Source organism: Nyctereutes procyonoides, unplaced genomic scaffold (assembly GCF_905146905.1).
Source record: "Nyctereutes procyonoides isolate TBG_1078 unplaced genomic scaffold, NYPRO_anot_genome, whole genome shotgun sequence".
NCBI lineage: Eukaryota > Metazoa > Chordata > Mammalia > Carnivora > Canidae > Nyctereutes > Nyctereutes procyonoides.
In genome coordinates this window covers 67,690,055-67,712,484 of record NW_026575135.1, presented here as the reverse complement: position 1 = coordinate 67,712,484, position 22,430 = coordinate 67,690,055, and the positions used below count along the sequence as shown (strand labels likewise).

General features: G+C 39.9%; 1 protein-coding gene and 1 pseudogene across 3 annotated transcripts in view; both read left to right on the top strand.

Annotated features, from left to right (window-relative positions):
* Window positions 1-22,430, top strand: part of LVRN (laeverin) — a 68,301-nt gene that overhangs the window by 43,920 nt on the left and 1,951 nt on the right. For 2 of the 3 annotated variants that reach the window (XM_055302379.1, XM_055302378.1), the window contains exons 13-19: window positions 2,111-2,166; window positions 4,913-5,066; window positions 6,564-6,658; window positions 8,716-8,823; window positions 9,738-9,905; window positions 10,122-10,259; window positions 18,329-18,404. In XM_055302379.1, coding sequence (XP_055158354.1) covers window positions 2,111-2,166; window positions 4,913-5,066; window positions 6,564-6,658; window positions 8,716-8,823; window positions 9,738-9,905; window positions 10,122-10,259; window positions 18,329-18,404 — 795 coding nt within the window. Of the gene's footprint in view, window positions 1-2,110; window positions 2,167-4,912; window positions 5,067-6,563; window positions 6,659-8,715; window positions 8,824-9,737; window positions 9,906-10,121; window positions 10,260-18,328; window positions 18,405-19,267; window positions 22,045-22,430 lie in introns of those variants that run through there. The other variant, XM_055302377.1, reaches the window with a different exon arrangement.
* LOC129495323 (U2 spliceosomal RNA) lies at window positions 20,338-20,502 on the top strand (annotated as a pseudogene).

Here is a 22,430-nt window from a genome sequence, read left to right as displayed (position 1 = left end):
GTTCAATGTACTGTGCTTTGAACATTAATAACATTTTTCCTCAACACTTTTACCTCCCTAGGTAAAAATCAGAATACACTTTCCTCTTAACCATTAGTTTTGTGATCTCAGACAAGTTGCTTAAATGTTCCATTTCCATCTCTTCACCTTAAATGGGAATAATAGAGCTTTGTTACTTATGAGGATGATAGACAATGTGGGTAAACATGAGTTTAAAATTCCTAAGCCCTTAATGGACACACAGTCTATGCCAGAAAAGTGTTAATTTTTTAAAACTTATATTCTTACTCTCCCTCAGAGACTTTAGTTCACAAAGTAGCAATAGAATCTATTATCACTTAATCACTGAAGATAAGTCATTATGCCATATATGAATCTTAAAATGTTGGCTAGCTCTAGTCAGTAAGATTTTGATTGGTTGAATTAAACTCAGTCTCCATTGGTGGAGATGGATGCTGGCATAGGAGTCTATAGAGTAGGCTCTGCTGCGAAACCATGGTCAGTTAGTTCACTGGGACACCATTCTTCAAGCTAGAGAATTGAGCTAGAAGATGTCTTTAGTGTCTATGTCTTCGAAAGTTCTCTGAAATACACAGTGGCCTCTCTAGCAGAAGACGATACTCAGTGTTACTGGTCCAGAGGGTGGCTTCTGTGTCCAATCGACTTGTGTTCATCATTTACCAGATGTGTAACCTTGGGCTTCTTATCTGGCCAATCACTCCTCAGTTTTCCCATCTGTATAATGGTGTTTTAATAGACCAATGTTACATAAAGGATTGTGGAGATTAGGTAAGGTGATATATGGATCATATTTAACAGAAGCAGGATACAACTCAGGCCTTCAGAACATACTCAGTAATTTAAAAAAAAATTATCATTAGGCTTTTGAATAAGGCTACAAAATGCACACATAATAAAATTTTATTTTCAAATCTTTTTCAGAGTAGCTAGACTCTTTTTTTAAAAAAAGATTTTATTTATTTATTCATGAAAGACACAGAAAGAGAGGCAGATACAGGCAGATGAAGAAGCAGGCTACCTGCGAGGAGTCCAATGTGGGCCTCAACCCAAGACCCCGGGTTCATGCCCTGAGTTAAAGGGAGACAGACGCTCAACCACTGAGCCACCCAGGTGCCCCCAGAGTAGCACCACTCTTCTTGCTTTCTAAGGGTGCTGTAAGCTGTGGAGCAAGGTCATACCCTTCTAGCAATGATTTTTTGAAACTATTGTAGACTGACTTATTGAAAAACTGTGGTCAGTTACTTCTACTTTATAATTGGGGAGCAAATAAAACACCATGTCTATTATTAATATTAATTTAGAAAATAGTGTTATTACTGTCAGAAGGGAAATGAGGCCAAGTAAAGATCGAAGTGTGGCTTGCTGAGAAGTTCAAGGTGATGTGAAGATCAATTTTCTGGGACCAAACCAATGAAAATGCGTGAGGATAGGAGGCTTTGGGCCCCCTGTGGACACTTCAGCTGGGACAGTCCAGTGGCCTGGCAGTGGCAAGTGGTCAAGACGAAGCCTAAGCAGTTAACCCCTGCCTTTCTGGGATTCTGGAATCCAGGATGCTCTGTTGGTGGCATTGTGTCAAATTAGTAAGATCTTGAGATGACAGACACCACTCAGAATACTTCAGTATTACCCAAATAGTGCTAAGTAATATGTACACAAGGCTTTGTACGTAAGGCTGCCTATGCCAGAAGTTCTCCTGACAACAATTTGGACAGCATAAGACAATTTAACATACACTTTCTGTTTTGGATAGCCTTTTAAACGTGGCTTCCCTTTCTTTTTTTTCTTTTCTTTTCTTTTTTTTTTTTTTTTTTGCCATGCCGTTTTTCAGGGAGTATTTTGGCAAAACTCTCTGCCAGATGAAAGCCTTATGATTGATGTCCAGAGGGATCATTTATCAAAAACAGATGTCTAATAAATAAATCATGGGGACTATCCTTAGTGATTACTGTTTCTCTACACAAGAGACAATTCACATGAAAGTGCTTCGTAAGCAACACTGATCTTGAAATGCTGTTATTATTTTGAAAATTATCCTATTGCTAAGAAATGTTCTCATCTTTTCCTGCACAAATTTGGATCTAATTTGCAGAGCATTCCTGTTATCCACAGGCTGCAGCTGATTGATGATGCCTTTTCCTTGTCTAAGTGAGTATATTTTCTTCACTGCTGGCTTTAGAGTGTACCTTGAGAACTTAATAAAATATTACAGCCTAATCACTATGAAATGAAATTGCTCCTTCAGTATATTTAGGGCCCAACTTATTAGGATTAACATTGAGTTCTGAGGGTACCAAGGAATTTTGTAATGTGAAAGTTGCTGGGATGTGTATCAGCATGAATGTGCTTTAAGGGCATTGGGCTTAGTGAAGTAAGCCAGTCACAAAAAGACAAAATACTATGTGATTCCTCTTATATGAGTTCCTCAGAATAGTCCGAATCCTAGAGATGGAAAAGGAAAGGGTGATGGCCGGGGGGGCAAGGCAGGGGATGAGAAGTTAGTGCTCCATGGGGAGAGAGTTTCAGTTTTATAATATGAAAATGTGATTCAACATTTTAAAAGGAATTCCTTAAAGGAGAAGTTTTTAAAGGATGCAGTACAGAAGATGTACATGGTAAAATGTCATAGTGTTTAAATATTCTTGGGATTATCACAAAAGTATTAGAATTGTTACTTTTGAAATTTCCATCAAGTTATTAAACAGGTAAAAATACAAGTTATTTGGGCTTGTGTATATAAAGGCTGTTAAATATTAAAATGGATAAATTTAGGAAGATTGTAGATGCATTTGTATTTTCCTATGATATTGTAAGTTAAGGAAATAGCTGGCATATCCAAAAAAAATAGAATTACTAGAAATAGACTATCAGTTGAGATTTTGAAGTGATTTTTGTTACCTGAGGGTAAGGGCTATAGGTATAATTTTAATGGGATATGGCCTATATTTTAGTATACTACAGAATTCTAGATTTTATTTCTATTACATTTATTCAATATAAGCTGTGCTAAGTATTTATCCGGGTAAATTAATATGTGTTCAGAATTTAAATTTTCAGACAACAAAAGTAAGGAGTATACATAATAAATCATCCAGCATGTTCTGTCTTTCTTTGGCCTGTCCCTATTTCTTGAATGAATGTGTTTATTTTTTTTCTTCATTTCTTTACCACTTTCCCTCTGTGACCTATAGCATGTTTCCTTGCTCTCTGACCTGCTGCAACTCCTCTCTAGGACCGCCATGACTTTGGGACTGTTGAACCACATCCTCCAAGAAACCTCTCTTGGCTTCTAGAGGGTCCCGAGACACAAAACTGGTTTTCCTCTTGTGTCTGACTTTTCTGCCTGCTGCTACAAGCATCCTTCAGACCTGCCATTGTTATGTTATTTTTTTCTCTATTTCCTTTGGATGCCTTATGCATTCTGATGGTTTCAGGGATCATTTTATTATGTGCACGTACAGGGCCCAGCAGATATAAGCTAATCAATAAAGCTTTGTGAAAGGATATGTTCATGACTTTTCTAAATATACATCTCCATCTGTTCCCTCCTGCCTTCTGGTTATCCTGTGGCCATTTAAACTCAGGACCTGACACAGTGGACTTTATTTCTGTCTCTGAATTGCCCCTCCTATCAATTTCTCTCTGTCAGAGTGCCATGATGCTTCCCATCACCCACACTTGAAACATCAGAGGTATCCTTGACTCCTCTCTCTCTCTCTTTCCATCTGTCATTTAGTCAACCTGTCTTACCTCTTGCTTCTTGAAGATGTCTTTTGGATTCTCACCTTATTTACCACCTTCTCTGCTTGCATGTTAAGCCAGGCCCATTATCTGTTACTTAGCCTGTTGTGTGAGCATCCAGCCTTCTGTTCCTTTAAATTCCATCTTGTCGGGATCCCTGGGTGATGCAGCGGTTTGGCGCCTGCCTTCGGCCCAGGGCGCGATCCTGGAGACCCGGGATCGAATCCCACATCGGGCTCCCAGTGCATAGAGCCTGCTTCTCCCTCTGCCTGTGTCTCTGCCTCCCTCTCTCTCTGACTATCATAAATAAATAAATAAAAATTAAAAAAAAAATAAATTCCATCTTGTCTTCTTCAGCAGTTGTGATAACATTTTTCAGCATCAGCTTCACTGATGTCACCCCAGTTGTTTAAACACCTTCCCACTATGTGTAAACTTTTCATCCTGACATTCAGAGCTCTCCACAGTTTTGATCCACCTTATCTACCAGCCTCCACCTCTCAACCGCACACTAAAGGACTCCTGTGCCTTGGTTGCTTGGTCTGTTCATCACACCAGTTCCCGCTTTATCCTCTTGTCATAAGTGGGCTTCCTCTTTCTCCCTATCCATTTCCATCTTACCCAGCCTTCATTGCCCTTCTCAAGCTCCTCCTCTAGGAGGCCCTCCCTAACTTTTCCATCACACGCATGTGTTTTCCTTGATACTTTCACTGTCTTCATTGCCTTTTCTTGAACTCATTAGCAGCTTTTTATGCATAAGGCCCAGCTCCTGAGCCTCAAAGAATAAGCTCCCCAATGGTAGGCAAGAGTCGTGTCCTATATACTACTTTGTAATATTCTATTTTGTAGAAGTTACTAGAAATTCTATTTTGTAGAATTTGTAATATTCAATTTTGTAATATTGGATGAGCAGTCCAACATTTGGCCTGGATTTTCCTATAGTCTCCAAAAATCTGGGTGCTTGAAGGTATATCAAACTGTAGTGTCAGCATTGCTTGGCTCCCATCTTATCAAGGAAATGGGACCTCTAGCTTCCTTATTAAACATATCTTATTGAAGTGAGGCATCAAAGCATGGAACAAATATGGAAAGTGTACAAATTATTTAGCAAGTGGAGGTATTTTGAGTCTGTATTTTTTTTTGAACCAAACAGAAACAATTATATTGAGATTGAAACAGCACTTGATTTAACCAAGTACCTTGCTGAAGAAGATGAAATCATAGTGTGGTATGCAGTCTTGATGAACCTGATAACCAAGGATCTTGTTTTTGATGTGAACAGCTATGATATGTACCCATTATTAAAGGTAATTTCCTTCTTTGTTATGTGGTTTTAAAAAGTCCTCTCTTCCTCATTCCATATCTTTCTGGCATCTGTGAAACACATCTTTCCCCAAGTAATAGTCTACTAGCCATATATATATATATTCATTTTCTTAGAAATCGCTGGTTATTCTTAGAAGAAAATACTTTAGTCATAGACCTGGTCTAGGAGGTGAGTATGAGAGAAGTTTAGAAAGGTCTTTATTCTTGATGAAGTGACGATGTGCCCTAAGAACCCAGAAGTGGATGGAAATGGTATACTTTTTCTCTTATAGCAATTACTCTTCTAAAAGATTGGTAGTCAAACAGAAAGACTTTTAACAACCCTATATTCATCATTGAAATACTCTGATCTACAGGACCAATGCTTAACCAGAGAGGGATATTCTAGAAAAAGTCAAAGTTTTGAAGCTGCTTTTGATGCTGGAGGAAGGACATAGGCAGGAACCATCAGAAAGTTTTGAAGCTGCTTTGATGCTGGCAAGTGAGAGGGGAACCTGGAATTCATAGGGCAGTGACATACCATCATAACTGAAACAACACAAAAGGAGAAAACTTCCATTATGAGATCTTAAGCAGTGATCAGAAGAAAGATGGCCCAGGGAAAACCAAAGTAGCAGTTAGGGAGTAACCCTTTGGAGAGTTAGGGACCAGAAACAAACCAGAAAGTGTGCCAGATGATACTTCCAAGTGAGCTTCTGGGGCAGTTTGAGGACGAGATCACAAATACCTTAAGGGTCTAGACTGTCCTCTGATGTCCAGAGTGCTGGCGGAAATTTCCTTGAGCATGGAGATGGTGACCCATAAAATACGGCACTTACCTGTGGATGGAGGTGGCTTATTGATAATCTCTGACACCTGATTCTGGGTAAAAGAAGTAAAAACTCAGATTTGTTTTTAAAGAATGTCAAGGAATAACATCTACTTTGTGCTTAGGGGTGTATTGCAAATGGACAACTTTTATAACCTTATTACTCACCAGCTGAGTGCTCAATTGAAGAAAATTTGTTTTAGATCCAGGGCTTAAAATTGTCCAAAGCGTAAATCAGCTGTCCTTATTTTCTTGGAGGTGTAGATATGAAGCATAGAACTGTTAAGGTAGAAAGTTTAATAGTGTTAAAATTTTATATTTCTTTCTCTATTTTGAAGACACCTGAAAATGTGCCAGGTGATGTTAAATAGTAGTAAGTGCTAAGATTTATCAAGTTCCTATGTGCCAGGCAGCACATTCATATACCTAATTTTGTTTCGTCCTCACAAAACTGTACTGGTATTCTTGGCAATTCCATTTTATCAATGAAGAAACTAAAAGTAGAAAGGCTACAGAATAAACCAGTTGCAATGGTTAGTAACAAATAAAGGCAACTTCTCAGGAAGTATCTGTCACTCTTTTATTCATGTCGTTTCAGAGAAAGGAAAAGACAATGCAAATTCAGTGTTGTGAGCCAAAACTAACAGTAGGTATCCCTTGTTGTTTATAGAAGTATCTATTAAAGAGACTTATCTCAATATGGAATATGTATTCAACTGTGATTCGTGAAAACATGGCAACATTACAAGATGACTATTTAGCCCTGTAAGTATTTTTAAATTTTTCTATATTGAATATATATATATTCAACTTATACTCAATTCAATTTACAATTGAATAAAATGATTCAATGGTTGATAGATGGAGCTCCAGACTCATATTTTTTTTTTTTATGATAGTCACAGAGAGAGAGAGAGAGAGAGAGAGGCAGAGACACAGGCAGAGGGAGAAGCAGGCTCCATGCACCGGGAGCCCGATGTGGGATTCGATCCCGGGTCTCCAGGATCGCGCCCTGAGCCAAAGGCAGGCGCCCAACTGCTGCGCCACCCAGGGATCCCTCCAGACTCATATTAATAAGATCTTGATACCTATGATTTAATGAGAGATTTTTTATGTTACTTGAGAACAGTAGCCTTAGGATTGGTGAAATTACATGTATCCTAGTAGAAAATACTAGTTTGGGATCTTAATTTACCTGCAAAACACATGCATGTACCCACAGGAATTTATAGCTCTATACTCACAAATCTTAGGCCACTGGTTGAGATTGTAAGTGTGTATACTGAGCAAAACTAGCCTGTACCAATGAATTGAAGGCAGAGGAAGGCCACAATAGAAAAACGTCCTTTCTGTATGTTATTGGTGACAGCAATTCTACCATTCATTCTACAAATATGATGTGAGAAATTGCCTGAAATATTTTAGTCATTTGTGCATGAACATGAGTAAATATTGCAAATGATGGGGAGCTTCTAGATTTACAGAGGGAATTTGTTATCTACAGTGGTGCAGAGATTGTGTTTACAGCTCTAGTGGACATGAAGCTGAAATCAATGAGACCAAGAAGAAACACAAAATATATAAAATGTAATTATTGTCTCTCAAGAGTATCCTTCTAGGAGGGGAGACATTTCTGTGCCAGAGCATGTGACTAGAAGGATATAGGGTTGACTAGACCAGTAGACGGAAGACAATGAGGACTAGCTGGGATAGTAAGTGGGCAAATGAGTTGGGTGCATGAACAGAAAGGCAAAATTGTGCTCACTGAGGCAGCACAGGTGTTAGCCAGCCATATCCTTGGCTCTCCTAAATTGGACTGAAATGATCTGCTCTTTATAGCATCCCAAGGCCAGTTGTCTTCAGAGTAACCTTGGGGAGTTAGCAGTACTTACATAGAACTCCATCTTGCTGCATCCAACTTGCGATGAGTAGGGAGAGGGAGGAGTGTGTAAATGAATACTCAGAACTATCTTTCAGAGGTTCTCTACCCTTGGACATTCTACTTCACTTTATCGGAAGGTCAGGCCTGGCTGGGTTGCAATTGGAAGGTAGAGCAACTGCAATATGGCTTTTGCATTTCCTGGAAATTCATGGCCAGTTTGATTCCTTTACCTCTAAATCCAAGTCTGAGAGAGTAGGGAGCATAGAGAGACATGCCTCACAGCATTGCTTCTCTGGATTTATTATTGTTCTCTGTATTCTTTTGAACTTGTAGTGAATGATAATTGGGTATCCCTGCTCAGCTATCAAAACAAAACAAAACAAAAATCTCTGTTCTTTTTCTGGACATGGACATAATAACCAAGCAGAGTAGAGGAAGAAACAGAAGTTCAAGCAAGGGAAACACGTCATGGAAAGAGAGAAATAAACAGTTCCCTCTCCTTTCCATGTACAGAGAAAGAACTTCATTTTTAAATGTAGTAGATCAAATACTCTCAAGTCTTTTTTCTTTCTATCCATAAGGCAATTACTGTAAAAGGGAGGAAAAATAAATTGATAACAGATGTGGAGTGTGTGTGCTCCCGTGTGTGTTTGAGGGAGATGAGGGATGGCAGGAATTTATTTCCGACTTTCAAAAAATACCAGGCTTAAACGAGTTTATTTGGTGTCTGAGAGCATCTCAGCAAATATTTCCCTGAGCCTTAAATAAGTTTGCCATCCACAAAAGCTATTTAAAAAAAAAAAAAAAACCTGATGTTATTGGAAGGATATTTTAAAATACCCATCTTGTCATGAAACACATAGGCTCAGAGGCAGGAAGAAAATAAATGTAGCTAACATAGCAAAAAAAAAAAATGTTTTTCTTTGCACTTTCCTTTAAGAGTAGCCCTGGAAAAACTTTTTGAAACTGCGTGCTGGTTGGGCCTTGAAGACTGTCTTCAGTTGTCAAGAGAGCTCTTCAAAAACTGGGCAAACCATCCAGAGAATGAGTAAGACTCGTATTGGATTGCCCTTATTTCTGTCCTCTTTCAACACCAATAATTTCTCTACCTTTTTGATGTTCTCATTCTGGGATGGATTGTTTTGTTTTCACTTGGGTAGTCTGTCTCTCCTCCTATTTTTTTTCAAGTAAACTTTTATTCTCTTTCTTTCTTTCTTTCTTTCTTTCTTTCTTTCTTTCTTTCTTTCTTTCTTTCTTCTGTTTTTGCTTTGTCTACTGTAGGTCTGTGAATGACAATAGATTCAATTTATGTAGTGAGTTGTCACCCAGGACTGCTAATTGCCCCTAACAAGCACTTCTGCATATCTTGAGTCTTATTTCGATTGTTCTTTGATGGTTGTTATTGTGATTTATATGTAAGTGTGTCCAACAAGCTCATTCCCACTGAGAGCTGTTTGCATTCCCACTGAGAGCTGAGACCACGATTGTCTTTCTGGTTTTATTGTGTTACCTCTAATGCATCGCCTCAGATGGACTCTTAAGAAATGTGATCATAAGACGTGAAATGAAGGTTACCTGGCTGGCTTAGTGGATAGAGTATCTGACCCGTGATCTCTCAGGGTCATGAGTTTGAGCCCCATGTTGGATGTGGAGATTACTTCAAAAAAATGATATGAGCTCAAGCTGAATTATTAGCATACATTGATTGAACTATTATAATTTCCTTATTTCTTAAAATTCTTTAGTTTCTAAACTAATCTGATGTTCTTTTCTCGTGACATTAATAATGTCACGAAATAGTGACAGTTTCCACAAAGTGACTTTCTCCATCCCCACTTCTGATCTTTATATCTGAGACCTCAGCATTTTTTTCTGGGTAACATCCTTCTAAAAATATAATGACCTAAATAAACATGTAACTTAACTACTATGAGAAATATCATTGCATGTTCTACCTTACAGAATACCTTCTCCGATTAAAAGTGTGATTTTATGTTATGGCATCGCCTTGGGAAGTGATGAAGAATGGGACTTTTTGTTAAATATGTACGCTAATAAAACAAAGGAAGAAGAAAGGATTCAACTTGCTTATGCAATGAGTTGCAGTAAAAACCCATGGATACTTAACAGGTGATTATGGTCAACCTATTTTCAAATTATGGCAGAGGAATACAATTAATAAACCAAAGGGAGAAAAATAGAACATGTGCTGATATAGCAACTAAAATAATATCCGTTTGTGCACTATTGATTTAGCACCACGTGGGATTTTAAGTCTACTTGTTGAAATTCACTTTCTACTGGATGATGTTTGTGTATTTATTTTCTGCAAATGCATTTTTGCAGATACATGGAGTACGCCATTACTGCATCTCCTTTCACTTTTAATGAAACAAATATAATTGAAGTTGTGGCAGCATCTGAAGTTGGCCGGTACATTGCAAAGGACTTTTTAGTCAACAATTGGCAAGCTGTGAGTAAAAGGTAAGAAGGAAATATGAGACCTTTCTTTCAGACAGGTCATTGGTTTGGTGCTAGAAGCTCAACCTTAGTCTCACTGGGGTCACAAAAGTCCTTTGCATTGACCAGAAAAGTGTTTCTTTTTCTTGCATTTAGTCTCATTTGTGGAAGAGAAAGTGAGCCATATCCTCACTTTTGGCTTCCTGTACGAAAATGAATTTGCCTGGGATACTCACCTACCTCAGTTTCTCCAGTAAAGTCTTTTGCCTGAGATACAGAGTAGAGCAAGTCATGTTTTTCTGGTATGAGTATCTACCAGCCATTCATTTATTTTGTGAAGTGGATCACTCTATTTCAAAAGACAGCAGTGTTCATCACTATATCCGCCTGGGTGTTGTTCATGTGTTATTTGTCAGATCCTCTTCACATATCCGAGTTCTATATTCTGGAACTTTTCTTATTTCTCACCTTTCTTTTTTAAAGATTTTATTTATCATAAATTAAAAAAGGGGGGGGGATCCCTGGGTGGCGCAGCGGTTTGGCGCCTGCCTTTGGCCCAGGGCACGATCCTGGAGACCCGGGATCGAATCCCACATTGGGCTCCGGGTGCATGGAGCCTGCTTCTCCCTCTGCCTGTGTCTCTGCCTCTCTCTCTCTCTCTCTCTCTCTCTATCATAAATAAATAAAAAATAAAAATAAAAAAAAAATTTTTAAAAAAGATTTTATTTATTTATTCATGAGAGACACACACAGAGAGGCAGAGACACAGGCAGAGGGAGAATCGGGCTCCTTGTAGGAAGGCCGATGCAGAATTCCATCCCCAGACCTGGGATCATGCCCTGAGCCAAAGGCACACAGACGCTCAACCACTGAGCCACCCAGGTGTCCCTCATATTTCTCACCTTTTAAGATTAAATCTGTTTGCTTGAGAGCCCCCTGTTGGGTAAAATATACATTCACATGAAAAAATCAGACAGCATGTCCTTGATGGCTGGTCTTTCCAGAGCATTACTTAATCATATATTCCTGAAAGCCTAGAATAATATGTCCTACAAGTACTCACAAATGCTAGAGTTAGCAGATAGATACACAGTATCTGCTATGAGGTCCCACCACTTGTAAAGTTGGAAGATACCTTTTGTAAATAAGTTATCCTTTTGGAACAACAAGTACATTTAGAATATAAATGTTGAATGTGAATATGTGGGGTGCCTGGGTGGCTCAGTCCATTAAGCATCCTGCTCTTGGCTTCAGGTCATGGTTTCAGGGTCATGAGATGGAGCCCCATTGGGTTCTGCACTGAACGTGGAGCCTGCTTAAGATTCTTTCTCCCTCTCCTTCTCTCTCTATGCACCAACACCCTCACCCCAGTCTCAAAAAACAAAACAAAACAAATATGGCTCTCTCTCTCTTTTTTTAGATTTTATTTATTTATTTGACAGAGAGAAGAGCACAAGCAGGTAGAATGGCAGAAGGTGAGGCAGAGGGAGAAGCAGGCTCCTCACTAAGTAGGGAGCCTGATACGGAGCCCGATCCCAGGACCTTGGGATCATGACCTCAGCCGAAGGCAGATGCTTAACCAACTGAGCCACCTAGGTGCCCCTGAATATGGCTCTTTCTGGGAGCAAAATCTTAGAATGTTTTTCTTTTGTTAACATTTATTAAACTCTTTTATATCACCAAAAAATTGTGCTTTTAAATAATAAACTTACAATATGTAGATAAAAGCTCATCTGTACAGTACTGTGTTTCTGGTTCATCAGTGGAACACACTTAGCCTAGTCACGTATTGAGAAAATTCACCTTATGTCCAGTGTTAAATTATCTATCATTCTAAATTCATTGCTTCCAGTGGCCTTTGAATTGCTTAAATTTCCTCAGATTCCTCAGACCTTGGGAGTAAATGGTGTCTTCCATTTTTGCTTAAGTCATTAAATATAATACCCTCCTTCCTCAGTCCTCCTAGAAATTTGGGAGTTAGGATAGGAATGAGAATTATTTACATTGATCCCCTTGTTCCCTGAAATTTTAGAGATTCCAGCCTCACAGAGTTGTCTCTTTGTTTCTGTTCTGTCTCCCTGGAGTTTGTAACAGAAGCCCCTTCTAGGTCTGAGTGCCTGGCTCTGCCTGAGGAGGCCACCTGCCCTCCTGCTGCTGTGGTCCTATTGCCCAGGGCCATTCAGTTCAGCAACCGTCCTGGACTGTTCTCTTCCTGCGCTTCCTACCGAACAATCTAGGAGCGGTTCTGGAATTAAAATATTGAGAGAGTAGCTCCTTTAAGAAATGTGTTATGTGGGCACCTGGGTAGCTCAGTTGGTTGAGCGTCTTCTTGTGACCCAGGGCATGATCCTGTGGTCCTGGGATCGGGTCCTGCATCAGGCTCCCCAGAGGGAGCCTGCTTCTCCCTCTGCCTGTGTCTCTGCCTCTCTCTATGTGTCTCTCATGAATACATAAAAATACTTTTTAAAAAAAGAAATGTGTTATAATTTGCCTGAGGGCCCAACTTGTAATTGCTACAAGCTGTGATATCCTCTAGTCCTTCCTTTGCACCTTTGGGCTCTGAGGAAGACAGAGGTTCACGGTTCTGAGTCAGGCTGAGTATCTAGTGGTGCCTGGCACCTAGAATGTCCTAATTCTAGAATGTACTTATTGCCACCATGGCTCAAAGTGACGTGGTGCCTCTCCCCTAGGCAAGGTGAATCCAGGCAGAACAGTAGAAGTCACTTAGAGTGTCTCAGTAACCTAAAAACTCTCAAGCCCACCTACCCCTTTTAAAATCAGAATCTGCCAAAATAAGGAAGAAAATCTGCACCTTTTGCTAACTCCCCAGGTAAGCCTGATACGGTTTAACATGAAAGCAGTTGACACCTGATTTGAAAAGTATCTAAGGCCGCATTGCTCAATACGATAACTTGTGGATATTGCAATTTAAATTGGAATTGATTAAAATTAAATAGAATTTAGAATTCAGCTCCGCTGTTGCACTAGTCCTGTTCTAAGAGCATGATGTGGCCACGCTGGACAGCTCACGTGTAGAACATGGTCATCACTGTGGAGAGTTCAGCTGGCTGGCGCTGCTCCCACAGGTGGACCAGCCCCTTTGACCACACACAGCACCCGGGCCGACCAAGCCCCCAAAATAGCTTTGAGCAGCTCATGGGAAAGACTGCTCCCAAGTTAAGTGATTTTTAGTGTGCTCTAACTTTTATTCCTCAGACAAACCTTTCTTTTTCTGTGTTTAGAGAACAGGAACATGTTGGCAACAGTGTCTGGAAGGTCCATTGTGTAATAGGTTATTTATACCTGATTTTAGCCAAACGGCGGCGAAGTGATGTGCAGTGATTTATTTCAATGATGTATGTAACTGTATTAAATGGATTAAATTCTCCATTTTTTTTTACTCAAAATGGGTCTTTTAAACCTCAAGAAGCTCCTAGAATTATAGATGTATGAATTTTTAAAAATATTTTATTTATTCATGAGAGACACAGAGAGGCAGAGACCTAAGCAGAGGAAGGAGAAGCAGGCTCCCCATGGGGAGCCCGACGTGGGGCTCAATCCCAGGACTCCGGGATCATGCCTTGAGCCAAAGGCAGATACTCAACCACTGAGCCACCCAGGTATCCCGATGTATGAACTTTTAATCATGGCTTGAATATTTTAATCCCTCATCAACAAGATGCTGTGCTCATAAAATAGATGCCTATTTATAGCAAATTCATCTCCGTTCACTCCTCTCTCATACACTCTGCTACAAAAAGTCTTTCAGACTCAAATAGGTTTGCTTTCTACATCTAATACATTTATTTTCATTTACTTTCTGTTCGTTTATTTAATAGCAATTGTAATATTGATCAGTCTTGCTGAAGTTTGCAAATGATTGAATGAACAGTGATGATACATATGGATTGTTAGAAGGAAATAAAAGTTCAGGTTAATAATTAAAATGTTATATATACTAAAGATGGCACAAGAATGTTTACTTAATTTGTTGTACATCAGAACATTTGAATCATCACTTATGTAAACAGTTATATTTGACATGAAAGCTAGCATGTTACCAGTCTTCATATAATAAAGACAAGGGCAGCCCAGGTGGCTCAGAGGTTTAGCGCCACCTTCAGCCCAGAGTGTGATCCTGGAGACCTGGGCTGGAGTCCCACGTCGGGCTCCCTGCATGGAGCCTGCTTCTCCCTCTGCCTGTGTCTCTGCCTCTCTCTCTCTCTCCTGAATAAATAAATAAAATATTTTTTAAAGAAAGACAAAATGAAAGGATGAATACACAAATGCCTCTGACAAATTAACTTTTATGTTAATTACTTGAAAAGGACTTTTCTGAACTTCCTGAAATGTGACTGATTACTAGCCAGTTAGCTATGAATTCAGTGTTTTTCCAGTATGTTCCACTGAGCATTATTCATGGAACATGCTGAGAAGCCTTCTGTGAACAAGAAAGACAGCAACCCCATCAGTTGGGAACTGTGTTAACCTTCACTTTTTGCAAACTCATAATATATGCTAGCCTCAAAGAGACCCCAAGGAGCCCTGCAAAAGAAAATCTAGAGTTTTCCGTGCCCCTTTTCCTATACCTTATAGCCATAATCCTGCTACTTACCGTATATGTAATGTAAACAGGGTGTCACTTTGCCAGGAGATCACTTGTTCTGGGAGAGAAACATATGAGAAACTGAATTCTCCAACACTCTCATCTGGAATGTTACTAGAATAACTGTTTATTATTGGCCTCTTAGTTAACATTTTGGCTTTGGTTTGTTTTTGTATAAAATGAAATGTATTATATTTGATCAGTTCCAAGGTTCTTTCTTATAATAAAATGTTCTAGTTTTCCCAGGCCAAGGTCTGGTTAGTTTAAGCTCTTGTCAGGGATATAAGGTGATGAGGACATGGGATCTGATAAATGCTGTCGGGAAGAGCTGGAGAAGGTTTGAGGAGCCAAAGAGGAGAATGGGATTTGAGTGGGATCTGAACAAGCAGTTGAAAAAAAATTATCTTTCGCATGGAGGAGAGGACACCAAGAAATGCCTGGGGGCAGGACCCAGCATCTGCCTTGGGACCGGTCACAGGACATGGCTGGAACTCAGGGCTCTGGACTGGACAAGAGAGGGCTGGTCAAGTGTTAAGGTGAGGGAGCTGCCCACAGCAGATCAGGAACATCTGCTCCCCTCACCCAGGCCCCCAGTGCTTCCAAGGAAGTCTAATCTGAAGCTATATTTGAGAATATTTGTATTTAAAACAACTTTGGTTTGGTTCTGCCCCTCACTCCCATGTTCAGAGTACTGTGCTGGTTGCTGTGGGGTGTTTAAGTTAATCACTGGGCCAAAGATGATCTTTTGAGCCCTGATCTCAGTGAATGAACTTCCAGTGACCAATAAAGACATCTTGAAGGTTAGAGAAAATGCATCTGGACATGCATCTGTGGCTAGGTCTCATGGAAGAATGTGTGGGTGGAGATGAAGAATAGAATTTGTATGAGTTGTTACTTACTGTATGTAGGCAGGAGAAACAGTGTTTGTGCCCTATCATTCTCATCAAGTGTTTTTGGCTTTCTTAAAAGTAATGTAGGCCTCACAGCCTCCAGGAAAACCCTAGTTTTATTAGAATATAGAATATAAGGGTATGATCAGGTTCAAACTCAACTGACCCAAAAGGAATTTTACTGCCTTTTTCACCAAACACTTGATTTCTTCTTCAAATACTGTTACATTGGCTAAAGTCCTTAGTATGAAAGCTTACACCATTCCCACTTCCATTCTCTTGTGTTTCATGATGGGGAACGCAGAGCCGAATGGAGAAATAGGTGCATAAGCAAATGGAGAGAAGTCAGGTGTTATGGAGAGGTGCACCCAAGCTCTGAACAGCCCATGCCCACCACCTGTCACTGGATCTGCCTGGATACTTTGGTGTTCCCATGCCTGCCTGCTGGCCATGTTTGCCACAGGAAATCAAATGTGGCAGGGGAAGGAATAGGAAGGCAGGAGAAATTCGAGAAAGGAGAGAGACAGAAGGTGAGCCAGATGAGAGTGGCCCAAATTCCTGTGCCCACACTAGCATAGAATGTTACCAATTTTTTAAAACAGTAACTCTACTGATGCAGGTTGGCTCTGGTCTTTGTATTAATTAGCCTGTATCTGACCACTGGCAGGATAAACTGTTTGGAATGTATCTATTTTTGTTCAGTAATATTTCGGTGATTGCTGTCTCAACCAGAGGGGCAGATCTTCTCTGTCTCAAAAATACCTCCTCAAGAGGAGGTGCTTGGGTGGCTTAGTTGGTTAAGAGTCTGACTCTTGATTTTGGCTGAGATCATGATCTTACGGTCCTGGGATCGAGCCTCACATGGGGCTCCGTGTTCAGCTTGGAGCTGCTTGGGATTCTCTCTCTCCCTCTGCCTATCCCCTCACCCCCCTACACATGCACTCATGCTCTCTCTCTCTTATTAATAAATATGTCTAAAAAAAAAAAAAAACCTCCTCTTGAATCTTGAGAGAACAGGAAGGGACAAAGTGTGCCAGAAACTCTGGTAGGTGTTTCAACACACAGCATCTCCTTTCCTCTCCAGAACGATGCTTCTCACTGTATGTTAGTCTTGTCTTTCCAAATTACGAGTTGTCCAAGGTCACTTCAAACCCAGATCTGCCTTTCAGGGTAGTGTTCCTCTTCTGCCTGGTAGAAAATCACACATTTGGGCCTTAGGTATTTTCTACTTTTTTTTTTCCTTTCAAATTTTGCCAGATTTCTTGAGTTGTTTCACACTTTTAATACCTGGCCAATAAAAATGGGGAGCTAAGGAGTAGCTCTTTCCCTATAGAAAGGAGTCCTCTTGGGGATCCCTGGGTGGCGCAGCAGTTTGGCGCCTGCCTTTGGCCCAGGGCGCGATCCTGGAGACCCGGGATCGAATCCCACGTCGGGCTCCCGGTGCATGGAGCCTGCTTCTCCCTCTGCCTATGTCTCTGCCTCTCTCTCTCTCTCTCTCTCTCTGTGACTATCATAAATCAATAAAAAAAATTTAAAAAAAAGAAATGAGTCCTCTTTCCCTATAGAAACAAGCGTGTTTATATGGAGACTCTCTCTTGTCCTTTGCTTTGCTCAACTAGAAACAGCTCACGTTAGAGCTCAGAACTTAAAAAAGAATAAAAGCACTGTTTTCTCTCACCTTTGTTTGGATATTATGCCAGCATTGACTCCTGTGATTTTTTAATTTCAAGGATACATTTTGCAAGTAAGTCAATTGTGTGTAAAAAAAAAAAATAGTGTGTATTAACTATCAATAATCAATAGAACAGAATGGCAGTGCAATCCTTTCTTGTTCCGTCCAGAACATTAACGCTGTTTTAATTTTCTTTCTTCTTTAATGCATCCAAAAGTCTTTATTTACCTTTTTAACCACAGCAACGCTTTGGGCAGGTATGTATCTGGTGTTTTTCCATAACAGTGTTTCATGGTTTTTTTCTGGATGATCCTTGTTGGATATTAAGGACGCTAAGCTGGAGGGGACATTTCAGTCCCTATGCCTCTTTGAGGGAGGAGAAGTAGAGCTAGAACACTTACCACTTCAGTGATCACCAACATTTTGAGAATATTCAAAGACATGGATCCTCTCTCCAAAAAGCATATACAAATACAAAATTTAAGCTTTCAGAGTAGGTTAGCCAGAGTTTCTGAAACTGATCCCATATTAATTAGTTTTTTAAGGGGCATAATTTGCATATGTACTTAACCAATATAAGTGGTCTTAGTTTTAGGTACATGACATCTATTTTAACCACCTCATTTAAAAGATAAAAACAGTTGTTTTTAAGAAGAGCTTTTTATATTTAAATAAAGCTTTCAGAACTATGTGTACACAAATTGATATTAAACTGTATAAATATTTCCTTATGACTGATAAAATTTTCCAGATAATAGATTTCCTGTTAAATTGTGAAGCTAAACTAGTTCGTACATGATTCTGCTTACATTTGTGAGATAGCAGTCAATGGGGGCTGTGCACTTAGCATTTACCTGCTATATAAAGTATAGCTTTATCTTGCAAAACGTTTTCTGCTCCTGATTAGCATCTTGTTGCTTTGCAGGTATGGAACACAATCACTGGTTACTCTAATGTATATAATAGGGAGAACCATAAGTACAGATTTACAGATCACAGAGGTAAGTACTGAGGATATTGTGAATTATAATGATAACTTAGAAGCCATTTTTAATGTAATTTGGAGTTGCTGAAATTAAAAACAACAGGCTTTTTGAATTATTATATTCCATGCTCCTGTTGGTGTTATTTTCACTGTGAGCAGGAAATGGTTCTTCATTCTATTCCCAGCCCTCATCTTGCTGCCAGTCCTTGCCCTGCTGTCAAAGCTTCAGTAACTCATCTGAATTTTTAGAAGACATTTTAAATCTTTTCATTATAACCTGGCCCCTGTCTGCTTCTCTGGCTTCATCTTTTGCCTGCCTCACCACTGAGTGTAGGAGGACATGAGAGACACTCCCAAATACTTTTCCTCTTACAGATTTTCCTAAATTGTCGTGTTGTTTCACATTTTCCAGGTTTTGGAAACACTCTACCTTCTGATTTGGGTGACTTCACCATGCCTATCCTTGGCTGTCCAAGTTATCCTTTAAGACCCTGCTTCCAACCACCTATTCTAGGAATCTTTCAATTAACTGATTTACACCCTCTCCTCCTGCATGCTCCCGATCTCCTGTGAATACCTATATCATGGGTGTGTAATGTGTCTACTGCCTGAGGCTATCCTGAGCAACCTGAGGAGGGAAACCATGTTTTAGTCATACCTATATTCTAGAAACTAACAAGGGGCTTGCTATTTCTTTTACTTTTTTTAAGATTTTATTTTTAAAGTCATTTCTACACCCAGTGTGGGGCTCCAAATCACAAACCGTGAGATTGAGAGTCGCGCAGCCAACTGGGCCAGCCAGGCACCCCCAGAGCTTGCCATTTCTAGGCTCTGCTTTCTCCTGGGCTGAATTTCTTCTTAGGCTGGATTTTTCCACAGGAGGCAAACGTGGCTCCAGGCTTATGTCATCCTCAGTGCCCTCAGTTGCAGAAGGAAGAGTCCTTGCTCACCCAAGTTCAAGTCCCAGCCCTGTGGAATGACTCTGGTTGTGGTCCTACTTGGGTCACTTGTATCACTGCGGTGGGAGTGGATCACGTGCCCACTCTGGAGCCAGCCCCACCCAAACCACAGGCCCTGGGATAGGGGAGGAGTAGTTTTGGAAAGAAAAAGGGGATCCTATAACCAGAAAGCAAGCTAAAGGGCCAAAAAAAATATCTATTAAACACAACCTCTCTACACTTAGTAGCAGATAAAATGAGACAGATTTACACCAACAAACACTGGCAAACACTTGAGCAACCAGAACTCTCTTTTTCTGCCGTTGGGTGAGAAGGTACATGGTACATGGTACAACTACTCTGGAAAATAGACGGTGTTTTAAAATGTTATTTAGACACATATGACCTAACCATTCTATTTTTAGGTTTTTACTCGAGGAATTAAAACTATATCCATGCAAAGACTTGTACATGAAGGTTCACAGCAGCTTTATTCACATTAGCCAAAATCTGGAAACCATCCAAACATCCATCAATAGGTGAATAGATAAGGAAAATGTTATAATATATCCACACCAGGGAATACTATCCCACAATTAAAAAAAAAGAATTTGTGTAATAACATGGATATATCTCAAGATGATTATGCTGAGATAAAAAAAAAAAACAGATACATTCTAGGAAATGCCAGATATCATCTCTAGTGACAAAAGGCAGCTTGGTGATTGCCTGGGATAGAGGGAGAGCTGGATTGCGAAGGAATCTGTGGGTGGTGGAAGTGTACTTTACTGTATCTTGACCGTGGCTATGTGTTTCACGGGTGTATACAGTGATCACAATTCACTCACTTGTACACTTCAAGAGAATTCAGTTTTTTGTCCATCAATTTCATCTCAGTTGATTTCAGTAAATGTTTTTGAAAAAAAATGCATGAGTGCAAATTAAACATGTGGCCCAGAACTATATTAATACAAACCAGAAAGGGCCTGTGTAAATAAGACAGGAAAATCAATTGCTTCTTGGCCTTTTGGCTGAGATCAGGTGTGGTATCTGTTGTTAACAGCTTAATATCTAATACATTCTCCATCCAATAATATATCACATGGCTTTTTGGAGCAGGGAGATGGAATAGGAGCTTGCTCCATCCACTTCACAAATCAACCTGGTTTAAAAAAAAAGAAAAGGAAAGGAAAATCAACTCCTCTGCCCCAGCAAATAAAACAAAAAACATGTAGGTCACAGAGTCCTGAAGTTTGATCCTGAGCCAAAATAAAAAAGAGAGAAGCAGTCAGCTATGTAGTTATTATTATGAGAGAGGAAGAATCAGTAATTCCTAAAGGAATTATCTCTGTGTGGGTTTTGGCCTGCTTGAGATTGAGCTTCAGGGACCTGATTTATCAGGGATTCCGTGGACAGGAGAGTGAAGGGCATACCCAAACATGCCCGAAGGAAGGAAAGCTCCAGAACAGAGGCTGAGTTTGTGTTGGCATCTCCTGAAGAGCATCAGGTCATCTCTGTGTCTACAGAACCTGGTGAGGTGTTTTTGCTGTTTAATGAATGAACGAGGTGCATAAAAATTTAGCAGTCCCCAAAGTTCCAAAAAACTCTATAATCACTGATAGTTTCTTTTTAAAAAAATAATGTAAAAATATGTTTAGCAGTGGTAGCATTTTTGCCATTTTGAAAACAAGTAAATTAGCTACTATGAATATCCTTGTCAAAAACTTTTTAATCACCAAGAATCCTGCCATGATCTATATGTTCACGTGATCATATCGAAAATAATTATTAAAAAGAAAATGAAAAGTTACATTAGTCCTTTCTGCCTCTAGAGCAGCACGGAGACTATACACTCTCTGCAGCTCTTGCTTGGGTCTGCATACTCACCGGGCTGGAGCCTGGCCTCACGCTCTCCAGCACACGCAAAGCCCCACCGACCATCCCACAAACCCCAAATCCCCTCCCACACACCTGCACTGTAGAGGGCTGTGGGTGGGAGGTTCCCACTGCAGGCAGATGTGGGCAGGTGTGGGAGAGGGCTGGAGACTGGTTCCTGGTTCCTTAGCCTACTCTGTCCTGGAAACTTACTTTTCTTTTACATGGTAATTAGGTTAGATGGCCCTATTACTTCTCAATTTCAAGTACATTAGGGTTTAAGTGACATTTTGTGAGCTGGTATAGGTACACTGTCATCTCATGTTCTAAATTCTAATCCAGGAAAATTGTGGTTTCCTCAAAAAGTTAAAAATAAAACTCCCTTATGGTCCAGCCATTGCACTACTAGACATTTACCCAAAGGATAAAAAAAATACAGATCCAAAGGGTACATGCACCCCAATGTTTATAACAGCATTATTAACAATAGCCAAACTGTGGGAAGAGCCCAAATGTCCACTGACTGATGAATGGATAAAAGAGGTGGTGTGTGTGTGTGTGTGTGTGTGTGTGTGTGTGATGGAATATTACTCAGCCATCAAAAAGAATGAAATCTTGCCATTTGCGACCGCATGAATGGAGCCAGAGTGGATTATGCTAAGCGAAATAAGTTAGAGAACAACACATATGGTATGATTTCACTCATGTGGACTTTAAGAAAGAAAACAGATGAACATATGGTAAGGAAAAAAAGAGAGAGGAAAGTAAATCATGAGAGACTCTTAACAATAGAGAACAAACTGAGGGTTGATGGCGGGAGGTGTGGGGGGGATGGGCTAAATGGGGGATGGGCATTAAGGAAGGCACCTGTTACGATGAACACCAGGTGTTAAATCTACAAGATGAATCACTAAATTCTACTCCTGAAACCAATATTACAGTGTATGTTAACTAACTAGAATTTAAATAAAAAGTTGAAAGAAAAAAATAAGTTCTAATCCAATGACATAGAAATAGATTTTTTAGATTATGACTTATTAGTTCATTGGGGTCTGGCTTATACATAATATTGTGCCAGATGTTCCCATGACTAAATGCTTGAGGTGAATCAGTGAAGGAATCTAGCCGGTGGGCAAACCCACTATCTAAATGTTCTTAAATAAAGCATCACACTTGTAAAAGCACAGATGTTATGTGCCACTTTTGAGCTTTGGCAGTTGCAAAGCTTC